The following is a 21736-nucleotide window of genomic DNA, read 5'->3' as shown; positions in this document are numbered from 1 at the left end:
GGTTAAGTTGTTTATAAATACAGCTGGAATTATGTATAAAGCCTGTTGGACTCTAGAGTCTTCTTTCAATCATAAAAATCATCACTAAGTATTTATTTATTTACCAGGTCAGTCAAGTGAAGTACAGATCTTTTTCCAACATCTTTAAGGATGTTGTCCTTGTACTGGCTTTCCACAAAAAATTTAAGTGTACTACACCTTTGCTGTTGTTTTCTACAAGTATGATTGTATCCAATAAATCTTTCTTCATGTATTAACAGACCCAAAAGGAGAAATAGGCAGCAATACTATAATAGTAGGGAACTTCAATACCCCAGATTCAACAATGGATAGATCATCCAGACACAAAATCAATAAAGTAACACTGAACTTAAAAACTACATGTTAGACCAGAGCGACTTAACAGACATTTACAGAACATTCCATCTAAAAGCAACAGAATATACACTCTTCTTAAGTGCACATGGAACAATCTCTAAGACAGATCATACAAGTCCTAATAAATTTAAGAAGCTGAAACATCAAGTATCTTTTCTGACCACAAAGATATGAAACTGGAAGTCATTCACAAGAACTAGAAAATTCACAAATATGTGGAGATTAAACAACATGGTACAGAACATCAATGGGTCAAAGCAGAAATCAAACGAGAAAGAAAAAAAGTCTTGAGACAAATGAAAACAGAAGTTTAACATACTAAAACTAATGGCATGCAGAAAAAGTGGTTCTAAGGGCTAAGTTCATAGAGTTAAATGCGTATATCAAGAAAAAAGAGCTCAAATAACAACCTAACTTTACATCTTTTTTTTTAAGAGTTTTTTAATTTATCTGTCAGAGAGAGAGTGCACAAGTAGGGGGAGTGGCAGGCAGAGGGAGAAGCAGACTCCCCGCTGAGCAAGGAGCCTGATGAGGGACTCGATCCCAGGACCCTGGGATCATGACCTGAGCTGAAGTCAGATGCTTAACCGACTGAGCCACCCAGGCATCCCCTAACTTTACATCTTTAAGAACTAGAAAAAGAACAAACTAAGCCCAAAGTTAGGAGAAGAAAGGAAATAAGAAAGATTAGAGTGAAGATAAATAGAGACTTAAAAAGAAAATAGAAAGGATCAATAAAACTAAGAGCTGTTTTTTTTAAAAGATAAAGAGACAGTGGCTGGTGATGGGTATTAAAGAGGGCACGTATTGAATGGAGCCCTGGATGTTATTTGCAAACAATGAATCATAGAACACTACCTCTAAATAAATAAATAAATAACTAAATAAATAACTAGGAAAATAAAAAAGATAAAGAGACAAACATTTAGCTAGACTTACCAAGAAAAGAGATGATTCAAAAATCAGAAATGAAAGAGTAGTTACTATTGATAACACAGAAGTACAAAGAATTTTAAGACTACTATGAACAGTTATATGCCAAGAAATTGGAAGACTTAGAGGTGGATATATTCCTAGAAGTATACAACCTACCAAGACTGAATCATGAAGAAATAGAAAATCCAACAGACCAATTATGAGTAAGGAGATTGAATCAGTATTCAAATACCTCCCAAGAAAGAAAAGCCCAGGACCAGAAAGTTTTACTGGTGAATTCTACCAAACACTTATAGAAGAATTAATACCAATCCCTCTCTCCAAACTCTTCTAAAAAATAGAAGAGGAGGAAACACTTCCAAACTCATTTTATGAGGCCAACATTACGCTGATACCAAAACCAGAAGAGGACACCCCAAAAGGAGAAAATGACAGGCCAATATCCCTGATGAACATAGTGTAAAATTGTCAACAAAATATTAGCAAACTGATTTCAACAATACATTAAAAGGGTCATACACCATGATCAACTGGGACTTACTCCAGGGATGCAAAGATGATTCAACATCTGGAAATCAATCAACATGATATACCACATTAACAAAATGAAGCATAAAAATCATATGCTCATCTCAATAGATGCAGAGAAAGCTTTTGACAAAATTGAACATCCATTCATGATAAAAACTCTCAACAAACTGGGTACAGAAAGAATGTAGCTCAACATAATGAAAGCCATATATGATAAGCCACAGCTAACTTTATATTTAGTGGTGAAAAGCTGAAAGCTCTTCCTTAAGATCAGGAACAAGACCAGGGTGCCCACTCTCACAATTCTTACTTAACATAGTAGTAGAAGTCCTGTATAGAGCAATTAGGCAAGAAGAAGAAATTAAAGGTATCCAAATTAGAAAGAAATAAAACTGTCTCTATTTGCAGATGACATATATAGAAAACCCTAAAGATTTCACCAAGAAACTGTTGGAACTAATCAATGCATTTAGTAAAGTTGCAGGATATAAAATCAATATATAAAAATCAGTGCATTTCTATATATATTAAGAACAAACTATCAGAGAAATTAAGAATAGAATCCCATTTATAATTTCATCAAAAAGAATAAATTACCTAGAAAAAATTTAACCAAGGAGGGGAAAGATCTAAAAACTGTAAGACCCTGATAAGAGAAACTAAAGAAGATACAAATAAATGGAAAGATATTCTGTGTTCATGGATACGAAGAATTGATATTGTTAAAATGTCCATACCACTCAAAGCAACCTACAGATTCAATGAAATCCTTATCAAAATTCCAATGGCATTTTCCCCCAAAATAGAACAAACAATCCTAAAATTTGTATGGAAACATATAAGACCCCACATAACCAAAGCATTCTTGAGAAAGAATAAAATGGGAGGCATCACGCTTCATGATTTCAAACTATATTACAAAACTATAACCACCAAAATAGCATGGTTTTTGGCATAAAAGCAGACACATACTTCGATGAAACAAAAGAGCCCAGAAATGAATTCATGCATATATGGTCAATTAATGTAAAACAAAGGAGCCAAGAATATATAATGGGGTAAGGACAGGCTCTTCAATAACTGGTGTTGTGAAAACTGGACCCTTATCTTATACCCTACATGAAAATCAACTCAAAATGGATTTAAACACTGAACATGAGACCTGAAACCATGAAACTACTAAAAGAAAACAGGGGCTAAGCTCCTTGATACCAGACGTGACAATAATTTTTTTGTATTTGACTCTAAAAGCAAAGGCAAAACAAGTAAAATCAACAAGAAGACCTACATCGAACTTGAAAACTTCTGCACAGCAAAGGAAACCATCAATAAAATGCAAAAGCAATCTATGGATTGGGAGAAACTATTTGCAAATCATCTATTTGATAATTAATCTCCAAAATATACAAAGAACTCCTACAAAAAAAATCTGATTAAAAAATGGGCAGAGGAACTGAATAGATATTTTTCCAAAGACATAGAAATGGTCAAATGGCTACATGAAAAGATGCTCAGTATCACTAATTATCAGGAAAATGCAAATCAAGGCCACAGTGAGCTATTACCTCACTCATGTTAGAATGACTGTCAAAAAGACAAGAGATAGTTGTGGTGAAGATGTGGAGAAAAGATAACCTTTGTGCAATCTTTTTGGAAATGTAAATTGATGAGGCCATTGTGGAAACCAGTATGGAGGTTTCTCAAAAAACCAGAACTAGAACTGTCATACAGTCCAGCAATCCCACTTCTAGCTATATCTGAAGGAAACAAATTATTATCTCAAAGAGATCTCTGCATCCCCATGTTCACTGCATTATTTACAATATAGCCAAGACATGGAAGCAGCCTAATTGTCCATTGATAGATGAATGGATAAATAAATGTGATTTTATATATATATATAAAATATATATATATAGCACATATATATACATAAATATATATCTCACACATACATACATATTTTTTACATAGAGAAATATTATTAGTCATGAAAAAGGAAACCCTGTCTTTTTTGACAACATGGATGGGCCTTGTGGGCATTATGTTAAGAGAAAGAAGTCAGAAAAATAAGTAGTGTATGATCTTAACATATTTGTGGAATCTAGAAAAATGGAACTCATAGAAACATAAAAGACTGTGATTGTCAGAAGTGGGGGTTGGGAGGTGGCAAAAGTGGGTGAAGGTGGTAAAAATGTACAAATTTCCAGTAATAACTAAGTTCTGGGGATATAATGTATAGCATGGTGACTACAGTTAACAATACTGGATTATATATTTAAAAGTTGCTAAGGGAATAGATCTTAAAAGATCTCATCACAAGACAAATTTTTTAACTATGAAAGGTGATGGATATTAACTACACTTATCATTTCACAATATATACATATATGATGTCATTATATTGTACACCTAAATGAATACAATGTTATATGTCAATTATCTTGATAAAACTCGGAAAAAAAATCCTTTTCCCTTTCCATTTCTGGGTACACACATAGTAGGGGTGAATAAGCTTTCTTTTCTCATCTAACAAATTGTTTTCTTTTTGAGGAATGGGATGAGCCATTATATATTCTTGGCTCCTTTGTTTTGAGGCCTGGGTTTGAATCCCAATAATGCCAATTACTGAGTGGCCTTTGATAAGTTACTTAACCTTTTAGTACTTTTGTTTTTATATGCAAAATGGGAGTAGTAACAATATCTACTTTATGGACATGTTATTATTATATAAATTAAGACATGTAGGGCACTTAGAATATTGCCAGGCACAGGGTAAGAATGCAACAAACATCAGTTTGTATTACTATTATTCCTTCAAGAGTTCAAACTCTTAAAAATACAGTTTTCCTAGGAAAACCATCACTAACATTTTTGAAACCTTTAGAATTTATTAATCATCTTTTTATTCATTATTTCATTTGATGTTGGGAACAACCCTGTGAGATAGATAAGGAATAGATAGATATCTAACCCTGTAAGTAAGGAAAGTGAGCGACTTGCTTGGCCCATTGAGGATTAGAGTCGAGGACAACACCTCACCCTAGTCCACTGCTCATTCCACTTGCTCAATAGGGAATAAAAAACTAACACAACTGTTTTATTATCCCTGGGTCTTCATCACTGAAATGTCATTTAGCATAGTGGGTTTTCTTTACTCACTGGCAATTACATAGGTGATTGCGCAGGTGGTGCAGGGATTTGGGACTCAAATCACACAGATCATGTCACATATGTCCTAACAGAGGTGCTTTTTATGTATCCCAAGGCAAACAAATGGTAGAAAGGCAGAAAGGAAAACAAGTCTGTCAGAGAACAGTTTATTTAAAAAATGGCATTTCTCCCTACTTCTCAATTATTCATGGATTAATACTGTTGACATTTTGCCATTAAAACTATGCCTGTTAAATTACTCTAATAAAAGTGCACAACTAGATTTGGGATAGAAGTGAATTGAGACTGAAGAGAAACAGATAAAGTCTGTAATCTGAAATAATATGGAAAAATTCCGAGTAACCTGACGTATGAAAATTCTAACTACTTTGTGGTAGGCTCTGAAGTCCCCTCCCAGTCCCTACTACGCTTACTGAAAATTTTCTTGAGGATACAACTCTTCTAGGAAATATGAGTATTTCCTCATTTGCTTGGATAGGCAAAAGATTCTTAGTCACCAATCATAAGGAAATGAAACAGTAACACATGAACTAAACACTACTTTGGATGATAAAAATCCCTACTCTTGAAAAATAAAGTAGAAATTCCAATAACCCCAATATATACCTTAAAATACGCATCACTTATATTAAAATTTTTTATTAGATGACAAATATAACTTACTATCGTACTTTTGGGTATAATCTTCTAAACTGTGAGAACATTTTTGTGTATGTGGCCACTTCCATTAATATTAAGCATGTTCTTACCTGCGCGTGATGGGCAACAGATCGGAGAGTTTGTGTAGGCATTCAGAAAGGAAGTGCCATGTGCTTTCATGAAGTTGATAAAAGGAAGTTTCACTACCTGACTTCCTGGATAAAATGTTAGCCTTCCATCCTGGAATAAAGAAATTTAATTAACACTGATTGCATTAGAAAAGAAGAAAATTATTTCCTTTAATTTTAACCATAAAATTTACAAGTAGCAAAAGACTTCAGTATGATCCTAAGGATCCTCAAAAGATAAAACAAGTATAGAGAGTGTTACCTATATCTGCCTCATAATATTAAGAATTTAGTGTTGTACTTGGATTCATCTGAATACAGTAAATAAACTAAAGGACTTTCTGGAAAGTTCTTTTGGGGCATGATGAACTGATGGGATATTTATTAAGCAATTACTATGTGCCAGGTACTGTGAAAGATCCAGAAATTCAGTGGTGAGAAAAACAGAGTCCCTGGCCTCTTGAAGCTTATAGTTTAGTGGGAGAGACAAAAGTATACTGGAAAATAAAGCATTAATAATTACACATTGTGATATGTGCTTTGAAAAAAACCCTGAGATACAGAATAGCAAGGGAGACGTACTTTACATAGAGTGAACAGGGAAAGCTTCTCTGGGAAGTATGAGACCTAAAGGGTAAGAAAGATCCAGCAGTTCTTTAGACTGGAAATAACTGAAGATGTCAGTGGCTGCTGGATAAATGAGACTGAAGATTAGAAGAGGTGTTTGGGCTGGAAATATGCATTTTGGAACTGAAGAACTCTTCTTGGTAAAGAGCAAAGACAGAAAAAAGAGTATTTTAGGCCTGGAGTTATATCTATTCTATATTTTCAATATAATTATAAACAAAAATACAGTCTTAAAAATGAGTTAATCCAAATGTGGGATACACATAAACCTTTGATATGTCTGAGGTTTCCAAATGGATATATAGAGTAGGCTGTTGATTACAGAAAGGAATCTGGAGCTTGGAAAGTCTACCCTGGTGAAATAAACATGGGGGTCTTTAGCATATTCATGGTATTGAAAACTATGATACTGAAAGAAACCTTTCAGGCAGAGAATGAAAAGGGAGGAAGGAAAGGAATTCAAGGAGTCCCAAATAAGAGGAGAAGGTGTCAAGGGAAACTAAGAATGGCTAGCAAGGGAGGAAGATGATATGAGATGGAGCTCCATGAATGCTGAGAGAAAACAGTGTGTCAAGAAAGGTAATGTCAGCTGTGTTTGAGAGGCTACCTAAAATAAGGCCAGAAAATGCACAATGGCATTGGTGTTAGTTTCTGCTCTAAGTCTTATTATTTCCTTCTTTCTGCTTGCTTTGCAGAAGCTTGTCTGGTCTTTTGATTTGTCTTTCCTGGCTTTGAACCTTTCTCCCACTAGTGAGCTAGGGCAAGGGCGATTGGGGCTCTAAATTTATAAATATATATGTATATACACACTATATATTTATCCTAATATGTATAAAATATAATATGTATAAATATATATATGTTATATATATTTGGATAAAGAAACCAAACAATCATGTTAATGTAGTTAGGAACCAAAATATTTGGTATAAAAGAGATAAAAAATCAAAGAATTAATAACCTTATAATTTAAATTTGAGCTGAAATTATCAACATGATCTCATTTTTTCTTTTTCTCATATATGTACTTTCTAGATCTGTCCATTGGAAAGGTCTAAACGCAATGAAAAACTGAAACACCTAGATTATAGTCTAAACACAAGATAGGACAGTAAATATACAAATTGGACATGGAAGTTAAACTGCTGAAGATTATTACGCATGGGTCAAAAGGACTCAGGAACAACCTGAAGGGTCTTTCACTAATCAAAGATGGGACATTTTGAACATCAGTAAGTATAATGAATGCAAAGGATTTAAACACAAATATATAAAAACCTATTTCATACTTTACTGAAAAAAAACTAAAATATTTCAGTCATCTTTGGAAGTTTCTAGGATGCTTTCATGCACCACCCAAGTTCCATTTAGGAATGGTGCAATAGGAATGAAAGAATGCCTCTGCCAATGAGAGTTGCCTTGCCCAAAATCATGCCCCTTTCTGGGAGCAGCACACAACTAATGGCCATCCAACATGAGGGTATAAAGGCCTAGCCCCCTCACCCCAAATGGAAACAGTTCTGAAACATCATACTAATTTGAGAATTACCCATAAAGTCAGCTGGGGCTTCTACTGAGAAAGGAACAAAACTCAACTTCTCTCTCTTTGCACAATCCTCCTTTTTTCCTTTCCCTTTGATCTCAGGAGCACTCCCTAAGAAACCTCTTTCATGTTAATCTCCAATACTGCTTGTTCTCTAAATTTAGAGAATCATAAAGATTACTTTGAATAATTTTCTCAACAAGTCCTATGAGCATATCCAGATTATGTAACTTTAATCATCATAGGTTAATCAATGAGAAAGGCAATAGAACATAGTGATTAAAAGCACTCTTTTGATGCAAACGTGCTTAACACCAACAATCTATGTGACCACAGTAACACCCAGTGATAAAGCTAGTATTGTAACTCATAACCGAACATTTGTCTAAGCAGTAGTTTTTTAAATCACGGATAATACTAAAAGTTTCAGGTAATGTTGATACTAGTCTTCTTTTCGATGAGGCTTGGGAAAGTTCCAAAGACTGTTCAAGTTTGGGATTAAACAACAACACACCCACATAATTTCCTTGGAACATGGGGGAGTGGATCAAATTACATCAACTAACGCACCTAAATCAGCACTAACAGGATTATCAGATACGTGGGTAATAAAAATGTTAACTTTATTCACTTCTCACCCAAACATGAATTCCTGTAAACTTGAAGTGGGAAATAACCACTGGGAAGCTTAACACGCTTTTATGCAGATGCAGAATGCTATTTTTCCCCACAATAACTCAAACGGGGGTACGGAAAGTGCGTTAGTAGTGATAAAATTAGTGGGTCGAGGCCAGCATTAAAAAAAAAAAATGCAAAGGTGCTATCAGATACATTTTATTTACTCGATTGTTTTATATGTACGTGGTGTACGGGGTGTATATGGGGCCTCAAAATAAAATGCATTTCTTACTCTGCATCGGGGTAGAATATGTTTGAAAATCTCTCAGATTCTGCTCCCAAAAGCCTGCAGCACAGGAAAAGCTGTGAGCGGGTCGCTAGTCTGCAGCGGGACGCCCACTCTCTTGCCTCTCGGTACTTACGAAGGAGTCGCTCACGACTAGCACCACATTGGGTGCAACGGGCCAAACCCGAGCAGCTCCTCGCCTCTGTCCACCTGCCCCGGGGTCTGGTGCTGCCAGCGCCGGGACTGCGACAACCGACACCCACAGCAGCAGCATTGCAGGGAGCTATTCAGAAACGCTGGGCACTCGGCCCTCCGCCTCCCTCTAGGAACGCCTCTGGAAAGAGGGCGGGGATCACGCAGTTCGGGTTTCTCCTAGCTCTTTACCCACAGAACTACAATTCCCAGCAGACTAGGCGTAAGCACATGCGCAAATGGGGAACTCCCCTTTAGACCTTTTAAGCAAATACCGAGCGAACTAAAACCTCGGTCACTTTCAGTCACGTGAACGATGCCCGGTGATTGCGCATGCGCTCGGCCTCTAACTTTGGCGTTTGGAGGAGAAGCATCTGACCCAGGTGGGTTAGGGTCGCTGTCGCTTTTGCAGAAGTTGGAGGCAATACGCGATTGAAATGGCATCTACAGAGAGAAAGGGTCAGGGGCCAGGGCTGGTTATTTTGTACCGCGCAAGCATGGGCGAATATTAGGACCATGAACTGGGCAATGATGAGGTGGCAGCGCGTCTGTCACTTAAGTTAGATGGGGCGGTTCTTTGTGGGGCCTCTGGACCGTCTCAGGTGCGATGTAGATTCGTGGGGCTCCTCGAATACATTCCCCCAAAGAAATTTCTAGTCTGCGTCATCTTACTGCCAGTGCAGTAAGGATTTATCATGCTCCGGTGGCGTGAGGAAAGGGGCCTAGTCAGTCAGTTTCATGTTCTAGATGGGGAAGAGCTTAGGTGCAGCCTGCCTTCAGAGTGCAAAGGAGAGAAATCGAACAGCCTCTTAAGGGAAGAAATAACTGAGCTGTGTGAGGAGTTCGATTAATTGACAGGTTCACAATATCATTGTTTTGCTGCAGAAAAATCACTGGTCTCACTTGACTGTTGAACTACTTTGGAGAATTCTGGAAGAAGCCGATTTCTGCCCCAGAGCCAAATTCTCATTTCATTATCATAATCTCAGATATATAACTTGTTCATCACGTTTGTCGTATGAATATTTTGACAGAAAAAGGAGGAGTTGCAGTACCTAACATAAAATCAACTCAATTTTAGTATTTTCTGTAATCCTTAGTTTGACCATTTTGCAGATAGGAAAACTGAGACTTGGACAGGTTAAATGATTTACCCAAGATTACACAGGGAGCCAGTCTGAGCAGGATTTGAACTTTAGTAGTCTGCCCTCACTACAGTCCTCTGTCCCTAGTTAATCATAACATTTCATGACATTCATGAGCTTAAACTCTATTAGTGTAGACAAATTCTTAATCAAGAAGCATGCTAAAGCTCTTTGTGAGCATTCAAATATATGAACAATAGTTCCTGTCTGCAAGGAACTTAAACTCTAGGAAAACAAAGCTAACATATGTGAAACTGCAGCCTTATAGCATGGGAGATAATATAGGTAAGCTGCATCATAATCAGGTTATGTTTCAAAAATTTGAGTTAATTTGGAGTGTGGAAAGCATTTCACCATAGAAACATTGTTGCCTGACTTTTAGATTTGTAAAAAATATGTCCAACTTTATCTGTGATGTGGTACTATTTCTGTGAACTGTGTTTACTCTGGCTTTGTTTTCACAGGGCATGTATTCTGAGTTCCCAGTCAGAATGACGAACACATCTTTTTTTCCTCTCTTTCGCCTTGACAGTGTCAGTGGGAGCAGGTGCTGCAGTGAGTTGGAGCAAGATGGATATTTTAGGGCCCCAGAGACCTAGCACTGGAAGAATCTAAGGGGCTTCTAGTCCTACTACCCATCTGACATTCAATTTGTCCCAACATTCCTGCCAAGTGAATTGTCCAGTCTGTGCTTTTTTATCTCTAGTGATGGGAATGTACTTTTCCTATTAGTAGCCCATTCCACATTTGCCATGTCTGATTATTAACAGTTCTTATTTTGAGCTGAAGTCAGTCTTCCTCTACTTTTAATCGTTCTTTGGTCCATTTCTCTTCATTTTTATGCAAGTAATCCTTTTCAGCAACCCTTTTTGCCTCTTTCTCCACCAATTTTTTTTTTTTTTTTGTCAAGACCTTCCCAATTTCCTTCAGCTAGTTATATAATTGCAGGTTTCTTCATTATTTTGGTCACTCTTTTCTGGACATAAAGCATTTTTGCTAATCAGTTACTATCTGAAAAGGTACTTTTGAGGGGTGTTCATGCCTGTGTATGTGTTGTATTGAGGGTAGGTGATCTGTTACATGTATGTTTAAATCATCAGTTAAAGATTTGTATGTTAGAGATTGCTTGCTTTTGTGAAATACTTAACTGCAGTTTAGAAAGATTTTCAATTGAAAGGTCTTGGTATAGATTTTGAAAGGCAGCTATGCTCACCACTATACCACCAATGCAAAAGGTCTTGGTATAGATTTTGATTCTTTATAGTTCTTTTAACGTCCAGTATACCCACAGCACTAAATTCTGCCTTAGGAAAAGGAGGTTAAGTGTGAAGTTAGTGACTATGTGGAATAAATTCAGTATTGTCTTTACCATCTGTGATTCTGTGAATATTTGTTGATTATCTACAATGTACTAGACGCTGTAGGAAATAAGAGAGAATAATAGAAGTAGTCTTTGCTCCTAAGGAACTTCCAGTTTAGTTGTGGGAAACAAACACACTCACACCCCTGTAAATTTAATAACAGTATAAGAGACATCAAAAATATAGTTAATTTCCAAACATACAAAAACAAAACCCAGAATATCCCAGATTATACTTTGGAGAATGCTAATGTGCTTCAAAATGTTAATTGCTGTTCATTAAAATAAATGTTCTATAGTAACATAAGTTTTAGAAATGTTAGGTTAAACTATCTTTGGGTCTTTAGGACTTTTCAGAGCCTTTAGTGTGCTAATATATATTTAGAATGACTTTAAAAGAGAGTGAGATATATAATGTATAGCATTCACAAAATTACTAGACCGTGTGTTAATACTTTTAAGCATGTTCCTATTCCTTGGAATACTTTTTGGAAATGTTGGTTTAGATTAAAAGTGTTAGAAGTTCACACTAGTGAGATTCATCTGAGAAGGCTTTATACTTGATGCTTGAATTTGGCCTTCAATTTACATGTACCGTTTGAGTAGATAGAAGCAGTGTGAACTGGCTGAATGAGAGAAGCAAAGATGTAAAGTGGAAAGTATTAGGAGATGGTGCAAAAAGTTATGTGAGCTGATACAAAGAGATTCTTCCTTTCTCATTTTAGCAAACTGAAAATTCCTTTTGGCAGTGGGGAAACTAAATGTTTAGAGTAGACTTTGGGAGCTGGACAATCAGCCATTTATTGAGTACATATTACTTAATAGGTGTTGAATATGTAAGGAACTCCAAAGATAGAATACTTTTGTTTAAGGTTTTATTGACTTGGGAAACAGGGCATATCAATATAGCAATGGTAAAAAATGTCGATTAAGTTTGAATGAATAACTCAACTAATAAATGTTTCAGTGGTTCAGAGGATGGATTGGTCTCTTTTGCAGGATTTACTCTGGACTAGTATTCACATAATTCAAAGAGGATACTTGTGTTTGATGATAGCCATCTTTTGAAGAACATTGGCAAGAAGATTACTACTTGAGACATCAAGGAATGAGGGATTGAGGATTTTAAATATGTAGAGAAAGTTTGTAGTAACCGTGTGAATTAGGAATAGAAAAAAAAGTAGTGAAGTTTATTGAGAGGATGGCAGTAGATAAGGAGAATGGAACTAATATACAGTTGACCCTTGAACAATGTGGAAGTTAGGGGTGCCGACACAGCCAAAAATCCACATGTAACTTTTACTCCTCAAAAACTTAACTACTAATAGCCCACTGTTGACCAGAAGCCTTACAGATAATATAAAGTTAACACATTATTTTCTATGTTATATGTATTATATACTGTATTCTTACAATAAAGTAAGCTAGAGAAAAGAAAACGTTATTAAGAAAATCCTAAGGAGGGTTGCCTGGGTGGCTCAGTCGGTTAAGCATCTGCCTTTGGCTCAGGTCATGATCCCAGGGTCCTGGGATCGAGTCCCACAGCCACACTGGGCTCCTTGCTCGGCAGGGAGCCTTCTTATCCCTCTGCTGCAGCTCCCCCTGCTTGTCCTCCCGTGCACTGCCTGTCTCTGACAAGTAAATAAATAAAATCTTAAAAAAAGAAAGAAAGAAAAAGAAAGAAAGAAAAAATCCTAAGGAAGGGAAAATACATTTATAGTACAGAAAATACTTTATTGAAAAAAATCCATGTATAAGTGGACTCCAAACCCATGTTGTTTGAGGGTCAGCTGTGTCTTATGTTTGTTCAGGCACTCCATTTATGCAAATATCAAGTAAGTGATGTAATCCTCACTTTATCAATGAGGAAATAGGCTTGGAGTGGTGAAGTAAGGTGTCCAAGTTCAGATTGCACTTGAACCCAGATGTATCTGCATCCTAAGCATATTCTGAACAAGGTTAAGTTTTAGCTTGGTGGGTGGGTATGGCAGAATGAAGGGCCTGACAAAACCTGGGGTGTTTTGTAAGAACAGAGTTGAAGTGACTAAGTAATTACAATCAGGTTGGTTTGGTTTGGGGCTTAAAAAAAATTAACGTAATGTATAGAGTCAGGTTTTTACTTTTATTTTACCTTCCCTCGTTATCCTTCTTGTTTTATTTTACTTTCTTAAACATTGTTTGGATCACAGTACTTTTTTTTTTCCATTGAGGCATTTTATTTGCACGTATGTATTACATCCCTAGAAAAAGAAGCCCAGGATTTTCCCTCCTGTGTATTTTCATCTTGCTCCTTCATGGTCCATGATGCCAACCGAGGTTGTCAGCACAGTGAAACTGATCTGGCAGGATGGGAGCAGATTATTCTGCCATTTTTCCAGATCTTTGAGTTGTACATCAAATCTAGGGCTGATCACTCCACGCTTGTTTAACCTGCCCGTGAGGTTCACAACAATTTTTCCAGCTCTGTGATCATCAGTGATTTCAAATTTGCCAATGTAACCATGCTTCATCATTACAGTTAGAAACTGGATGATGACTTTGGAGCATGGCCTAGTTAGAACCTGGTGTTTGGCTCTCTTTTCGGCATTGTTAATGCTCTTGAGAACACCTGCCAGGACACTCATGTGCACCATTAGGGCCGCATGGAAAGATGGTGGAAAGAGGACAGGAGGCCACAATACTTATTTTCTTAACAGTAAGACCCTTTTCTATGGAACTAACCATTCTATTTTAAGTATCCTGCCAGTACATGTTTCAGTCCAGTAAGCTTACTTTCTTTTTTGTTCATCCCCACCTGCTTCACCTAAATTTTGTTCATTTCCTAGTTTAAGGTAGCACTGCTGTTTTTTTATTCAGTTTTTTGAAATCACTTCCATTCTTTCCATGAAGCATTCTAGATTAATTTTGTTTGACAGAATTTATTCCAGAGATCCCATCAAAAGATAATTAGGATTATATCATGGAGAATTTGTGTTAATATTTCAGATGGTTATTTAGCTGGGTTTTTGACATTTAAAGAAAGTTTTCTCTATTTTCATTAGATTTTAAATTAATCTAGTTACATGATGTGGGCAACATTTTACATATTTATAATTCTTTTTATGGCTTAAAACAGGTTCACTTTAGTGTAGTTAGGCTGCAAATAGGGAGTAAGTAAGTACTGTTGATTGTCCTTGATTCAAAACGAAGTACATAGACATAGTTGATACCCTTTTTGGCTCAGTTTTTTATACTGAAGTTCATGTATTTTGAGTTTCTGGAATGTTTTTTGAGAATTTTTCTGACTGTTTATGGAAGTTCCTTTTATCACCTGAGGCTCTGCGAACACAGACCAATTCAGAAATTTTGGGAAAGAAAAAAAGATGAAAAATTGTACCTAATTATTTCTTGTGTTTTAAATTATGAATTGTGAAAATTAAACATGAATCTGATATGTTAAAAAATTCACAGAGTTTTGGGCTGTTTATCATGCTTTTTATGTTACCTGTCTCATACTTTACTTAATTTAGATGGATAATGGTTAAGGAACAATTTGAAATTCAATTCAAAAAGAAGATAGAAGATAATAGGTAAAAGGTAAGTGACTAGAATGTTAAATAATATGTGATCGGAGTCTGTTTTTACTTAGTCATTGTTTTTACCAATTCATTTCAGAAGAAAGGTGTGATGGTGTAGGTTGTTATTGCCAGACTATAGGTCATCAAAAAACACCTTTAGACTTTTGTTATTAGATTTAAATGTACCATATTTTGCTTTCTGTAATTAACTTCCATTGTCATTATTGTTATTATATATTATTGTTGTTACTTTTGCTTTGTGGAGTCTTTGTATCTGCACAATGGAATGTAGCTTAAGGTTCTGTAGCTTTAGCTGGGGTGTGTAGGACATAGTAATTCAGCCACCTACATTTGTTATTTTTGAGATTTATCATTTTGGAATGTGTCACTTTCTAACTTTTTTTAAGTGCAGTTGTTGCTACTATTTATGCTTGATATGTTGAATAAAAACCTTTTAGCTTGGTAGTAGAAACCCTTTCCCTGAGTTGAAAATCTGTGAAGTGAATGCTCTTATTGAATTAGAATGATTTGAGATTGAGAAGAAAAAAAGTAGGAGAGATTATCAAGGGAAAGTGGGTGGAGCTATGGAAGAATATTAAAGACACTTGTAAAAGAGCTAGGTTTTTCTTAGAAATGTTGGAAATACTTGCAGTAGAAGGAAGTGTCCCAAATAGAGGTGTTTCATTTTTCTTCATTCGTTTTTGCTCTATGAAAGGAAGTGAGTTTGATGATACCTAATAGGTTAGTACTTAGGAAAGCTGTGTTTAGAAAATGAATGAATGAGCCTCTCTCTTCTCTACTCCATCTCCCAAAAATAGGAAGAAGTTTTTAGGGCTAGAAAGGGGCAGGTTATTTTGTCTTTTCAAAAATTAGTTAATCCCCTAAAACTGATCTATATCTATCTGTCTATATTGTCTATATCTGTATCTGTATATTTCTCACTGTATAAATGTTAGGCGAAGAGAGAGGGCCTCAGTGCTAGCATGTTATGCTAAATGCCAAATCAAATGAAGAAGGAATAGGAAGATTAACATAACATGATAAAATAAAATTTAAAAATTAATAAAAAAAAAAGAAGAAGGAATAGGAAGAGAAGAATAGAAAATCCCCCTGCAGTAAGGGTAATTGTCATTACATATGGAGACATACGGGGATATGGAAGGGTGTTGAACATTAGTTGGTTACCAAGGGAAGAATGGAGTTTGTCTAATGTGGTCTTTAAAAATACCTTATGTAGAGGCATTTAACAGCTCTGTTTTTGCTGCTATATTTAAGTCTACACTTGTCTGTGTGTCTGACTTTTAAGGTCTTCCTGTAGTCTAGTGTTGTACTTTATCCAGTGAGCCTCATTTTCTTCTGTTCTTCAGCAAGTCCCTTCTGCTCCACTGAGCCCACTTTTCTCATTGTGTCCTCCACATAACACGTTCATTCCTATTTCTCTGACTTAGCCAATGCAATTACTTCTGACTGGAACAGTTGTCCTTCCCTCCATTCTTAAATCCTGTCTTGTTTTGGTATCCCTTCATTACTTCACACCACACTTCTTTCCTTCTTTAAACTCCTCTTGCAGTTGTACTCATTATCCTTAGTTCAGCGTTTGATTCTCTAATTACTCCTATGTCTTAGGTTTGGTTTAGATTATATTCTTTAGAGCAGGAGGCTTCTTTTCTATTTCTTTTATGTCCTATGCAGTGCATGGCTTGGGTGTCTGGTTCTGCCTTGTTTGAATGTGCTTCCACTCAAATGCTAGGTGATAGAAGAGATGGTGATCTTTCTCTTTGCAAAGTTGAATTCTTCTGTTTGTTTTTGCTTGATCTTATCTTGGAACTGTTTTTGTTCTTTTTTAACTTAATTTTTTCCCCTTAGATGTCTCTTTTTATCCCTTTCTATTGATCCAGATTAGTTGTTAATCATCACTGATTTCTCCTTTTTAGTCTGCAGATTTATTCACCCAAGATAACTTTGGTGTGAGAAAATTTAACGTGAAATCATCGCTGAAATTTGTTGCCTGTTCCAGTCAAAGTTTGTAGGCTTACAAAAAAAAAAAAAAATCCTGAAGTTTGCACTTATAAATTTATACCAAGATAATTTCAGGTGAGAGAACTATTGCTAAAATAAGAGCATATGAACTATGCAGGTTTAATTGTATAATTAATGTAACTAAGCAAAAAGTTACTTTTCTGCCTATTTAAGGAATCTGATTGTAGCTCCAAATAAACTGATTTTATATGTCAATTTTCATATTATTTTGAATCTAACATTTGAGTCAGAAGGCTTGTTTTTTTTGTTTTGTTTTATTTCCCTGCTTTCTTAAGCTTCTTTGATCTGCACTTGTACCTCAGCCTCTTTGGGTATTAAGGATGTCAGTACACCATGTCAACAAGCCATCTTCTTGGTTCATTTTGCATAAACATCTGCAGTCTATAATGGATTACTGTTTACCCAGCTTTGTTTCCTGATGAGATTAGAATTGTCAAAAAGTACAGGTGTTTCTTTTTTTCAGCATTGAGTTGTGATTGAATTTGACTTATTTACTAGTAAATCAGAATAAATTGTTTACTGGTAAATCAAAATAAGCTGTAAAACCTTAAGATATGTTAGTTTATTTAAAATTAAATTAACATAGCTTACATTTAAATGAAGAAACAGTTTGTCTGCCAATTGAAGTATCTTTTTATGGTTGAAATTAGTGCATAATCCTGTAGCATATTCACCACCTTCATTTAAGTGTAAAAATTGCATTTATTTCTCTTCAAAGACTATATTGCTATATCTCGACAGTGACCCTTACTGTGAAGAAAGTTAGTATCCTGATTTATATTTTATAGAAACCAGCATTAAAACAGAATGCTTTCTTATGCTCTTAGATCAAAGTTACTGCAGTTAATTTGTGTTAGTGTTTTTACTTTGTGATTTGTGCTTATTCTACTAAAACTTCTTACTGCAGAATTGGATTGAGATTGATAGTGTTTTGGGTCCTGGTCCATTAGATCATCTGTGTTTTAGCTACTATATGAAGAATGAGTATAACTCAAATACAGCTGACTTTCAACAAATATTTATTAATGTATACGATTTGTTAGATACTAGGTACTGGCCATACAGCAGTTCACAACAACAACCACAGACAAAAATCCCTGCCTACATGGCACTTACATGCTAGTGGGTTTAGGGAACAGATAATAAAATAAGTAAAATATATAGTGCATAAGATGGTAAATGTTAGGGAGGGGCTAAGGGGATATTGTGTGATTGGGAGTGAGGGGAGGAAGGGTTGAAATTTTAAGTAGTGTGGCCAGCCAAGATTTCACTGAGCAAGTGACATTTGAGTAAAAGTCTGAAGAGGTGAGAGAATACACTACAGGGACCTTAAGAATGGAAAGATTGTTCCCGATAAAAGGCATTACATGTGCGTTTTTCAGATAGTTAAGTTTGTTGGTATTATTGTAGGTTCACTCAGGCTTTTTATTTTCCACAGAATGTCCAGCAAGGAAGTAAAGACTGCTCTAAAAAGTGCCAGAGATGCAATCAGAAACAAAGAATACAAAGAGGCTTTGAAACATTGTAAGGTAACTGATATATTTTTTTATTCCACAATAAAAGTATGTTACCTATTTACAAGCATTATGGATTTGTAATATGTGTATCATTTATTGTCTAAACTTAACAAAAGTGGTTCAGTTGTTTAGTAGACGATTAGTGTTTTTTTTTTTTAAGATTTTATTTATTTATTTGACAGAGAGAGACAGTGAGAGCAGGAACACAAGCAGGGGGAGTGGGAGAGGGAGAAGCAGGCTTCCCGCTGAGCAGGGAGCCCAATGTGGGACTCGATCCCAGGGCCCTGGGATCATGACCTGAGCCGAAGGCAGACGCTTAACGACAGAGCCACCCAGGCTAGGATAAACTACATTGTATATACACACATATACTATATATGTGACTCAAAGTCACACTCTCAAAACCTGAATATCTCTTAGGTATCTTTTGATGGGTTGTATTATGGAGCACTACTGTATCATAAGTTTTCATTCTTTAATGGTATGTTGACAGTGTAATTCTATTTGGTTTGTGAATGGGGGACTCAAGATTCTAAATCTCCTCTGTAAGGTACTGAGGGGAATGTACCTGTCCGGAGGGAGAAACTGAATGTGCAGGAGAGAGAGTGTAGTGTAGGAGTAAGAGAGGATGGGATCCTGAGCTCCAGAGAGGGGTCTTTGATACTTTTTCCATCTTAGCAGGGGGAAAGATAGGTGTAAATCCATATACTATCAGATTTGTAGGTTTGGGGGTAGGAAGAGAGGAATGTTCCCCTCTGATATTTTCCTAGTAAAGTATAAGCTGAGAGTGGAAGAAGAGCTGTGTAGGATATTTGAGATGAAAGAAGGTATGTAGTAGTTGTTATTTAACTTACTAGTTTGGATTGAAGGGATTGCCAGGCGCTAATGAATGTCCATTTGAAGTTTCATGTTATTGAAGTGAAATCACTGAACTGAGTTGTGTAGTTTCTCCCTCATGCCCAGCTTCTCAAGCTTAGAAGTGGGCATGCTGGGGTTCAAGTGTGGATGTTGAGAATGATGATGGGGAAGAGAGGCAAAGGAGTTGAGGATGTTTGCCTGGGAGAGAGGACAGTGATGGGTCAATGGAGTCTGAACTGGGAAAGGAGGGATGAGACTTGAGAAGTGGAGCGATAGTAGAATAACGGGGGGCGTCAACTAATTGGACATATTAGAGGTTAAAAAATTGTCAGCTTTAGTAGTTACCTTGTTGTTAATATTTTGGGAGACAGTATTGTTGGATAGAATGGAATTTGTGCTATAGAACGGTGAAAGATTGCTGGAAGTGTCATGGGGATGCATATAAACACAATAATCTGTCTCAGCTCATGGAAGTATTCTTATTTTCTCTAGAATATGTAAAATCTTAAGAGCTAATTTCATTTTAGCTACTAGTTTTGTTTTCTGTCACTAGAACATCTTTGTTTTCTGTTTCAAACTTTTTACTTTAGCAAGTAGCTGTTCTTTCTGAAAGCAGTAGCTCTACATATAATTTTTATTCTCATTGACAGGTGGTATTTAAACATCCATTGCCACTATTTATTTTTGAACATATTTGGTGTAGTCACATTGGGGTCAGTCTACCTTCCTACCCTGTTATTTTGATGAAAAATCTGTATGGTGGTGGGAAGTGTTATCATAGTGAAGGAAAATGTGGGTGTTGGATAGGGTGAAACGATATGGAAAACAGTTTTGTGAGTTGACTGGTGGCAGTGTGGAGTGGAGGCAGGCAAGATGGTTGGGTGGTATGAATAGTCTTAGTCTTCTTTTTGTACATAGTATTTTCAAGGAGCGTGGGGAGGCATTTGATGGAGGCATCAGCATTGCTTGGGCAGCTTTTAAAAAACATGCCTCATGTTTTAGACTCCTTACAATTACTGATCCAGTTCAGCTCCTTCTCTCCTTGAGGAAACCAAAGACCAGAGAGGTTGAGTGGCTTTCTTAAGATCGCCCAGTTAGTGGTAGATCCATATTTCCTGACACTCAAGTTGACAGTCTTTTAATTGTTGTTTGTTATTAGCTTCCAAAATTTAATGACCTGTTCTTTTAATTTTTTTTAATCAGACAGTGTTAAAACAAGAGAAAAATAACTATAATGCCTGGGTTTTTATTGGTGTTGCTGCAGCTGAGTTAGAACAACCTGATCAGGCCCAGGGTGCCTATAAGAAAGCTGCTGAACTAGAACCAGACCAATTGCTGGCTTGGCAGGTATGTAGAAATTTTTTTTTCCCATATTATGGTAAAGAATTTTTTGCCCCATTTTTAAAAATATAGGTAGCAGCTTTTTAAAAAAGCATTTAAACCTTTACCTCACAGAAGAAAAAATTTTAAATTTATTGGTCTTCTAAACCTGAATGTTAGTTCAAAAAAAAATGCCAATGATGCTATTTAGCATTATTTGACATCCAACCCAATGGATTATTTCCAAAGGTGAAGATTGGAATTGAAATATGATTATATAAATCTCTAACTTAATTATGTGTGCATATGAAAGACTTACCAAGGATATTCTTTATGCTTATTCAAGGGAAAAGAAATGTATATTAATCTGTTTTCTAAAGGTAAAATAAAAAAATTTGCAAACCTATATATTTGAGTACAAGTGAAATTCTTTTTTCTTATTTTATGTTCTTCATGTTTTTTGTTGGCTTCTCCAACTTTTTCATATTTATAAGTTTGTTTCATATCTCAATCACATCTTAGAAACTGATTAATAGTAGGTAGTAGGCTTGGGAAAACATGAACCTGTTTGTATCACATTTATGTGAACAAGAACGTGAGGGGGGTATCTGGTAACACACTTAGAGAGACGCCTACTTTTAGTATGTATTGATTGATTTAAGATACCTGATCTTTCTTTGAAGCAAAGATGACAGGTTCCACAAATTACTTGGATTTTTTTATTTTGACCATATAAAAGTAGTGTCATATAGTAATGTCTTAAGAGTTAAGATTAGAGAGAGAGCGCCTGTACGCATGCAGCATGCACGAGTGGGGAGGGGCAGAGGGAGAGGGAGAGAGAATTCTCAGGCTGACTCCCTGCTGTGCACGGAGCTTGACTCAGGGCT

At 36.0% G+C, this 21736-nt stretch overlaps 3 protein-coding genes across 17 annotated transcripts in view; 1 reads left to right on the top strand and 2 right to left on the bottom strand.

Moving 5' to 3' along the window:
* ARSK (arylsulfatase family member K) overlaps positions 1 to 9224 on the bottom strand; it is a 43698-nt gene extending 34474 nt beyond the window's left edge. For 4 of the 5 annotated variants that reach the window (XM_027605943.1, XM_027605947.1, XM_027605948.1 and 1 more), the window contains exons 1-2: positions 8997 to 9224; positions 5769 to 5898 (exon numbers count right to left, since the gene is read on the bottom strand). In XM_027605943.1, coding sequence (XP_027461744.1) covers positions 5769 to 5898; positions 8997 to 9134 — 268 coding nt within the window. In that variant the 5' untranslated portion in view covers positions 9135 to 9224. Of the gene's footprint in view, positions 1 to 5768; positions 5899 to 8866 lie in introns of all 5 variants that reach the window. The other variant, XM_027605946.1, reaches the window with a different exon arrangement.
* TTC37 (tetratricopeptide repeat domain 37) overlaps positions 1 to 21736 on the top strand; it is a 167477-nt gene that overhangs the window by 64575 nt on the left and 81166 nt on the right. For 4 of the 11 annotated variants that reach the window (XR_003522132.2, XM_027605941.2, XM_027605942.2 and 1 more), the window contains exons 1-5: positions 9364 to 9435; positions 15067 to 15133; positions 17049 to 17208; positions 18593 to 18683; positions 20733 to 20876. Coding sequence is in view for 10 of the 11 variants with exons in the window: in XM_027605941.2 (XP_027461742.1) it covers positions 18594 to 18683; positions 20733 to 20876 (234 nt within the window). In the remaining variant the exon portion in view is untranslated. Of the gene's footprint in view, positions 1 to 9363; positions 9436 to 10733; positions 10753 to 15066; positions 15134 to 17048; positions 17209 to 18592; positions 18684 to 20732; positions 20877 to 21736 lie in introns of those variants that run through there. The other 7 variants (XM_027605936.2, XM_027605939.2, XM_027605937.2 and 4 more) reach the window with 4 other exon arrangements.
* On the bottom strand, positions 13282 to 15058 carry LOC113929232 (40S ribosomal protein S15a-like). Its single transcript, XM_035727726.1, has one exon. It carries the CDS (start codon positions 14188 to 14190, stop codon positions 13837 to 13839), a length of 354 nt encoding a protein of 117 aa, XP_035583619.1. The 5' UTR covers positions 14191 to 15058; the 3' UTR covers positions 13282 to 13836.

The sequence above is a fragment of the Zalophus californianus genome, chromosome 5 (assembly GCF_009762305.2).
Source record: "Zalophus californianus isolate mZalCal1 chromosome 5, mZalCal1.pri.v2, whole genome shotgun sequence".
Lineage (NCBI taxonomy): Eukaryota > Metazoa > Chordata > Mammalia > Carnivora > Otariidae > Zalophus > Zalophus californianus.
The sequence above is the reverse complement of the archived record's forward strand: the minus strand, read 5'-3'. Positions and strand labels throughout refer to the sequence as shown.

Coding starts and splice junctions, on each gene's coding strand:
- LOC113929232 (XM_035727726.1), bottom strand. CDS start 14,190: ATGGTGCACATGAGTGTCCTGGCAGGTGTTCTCAAGAGCATTAACAAT.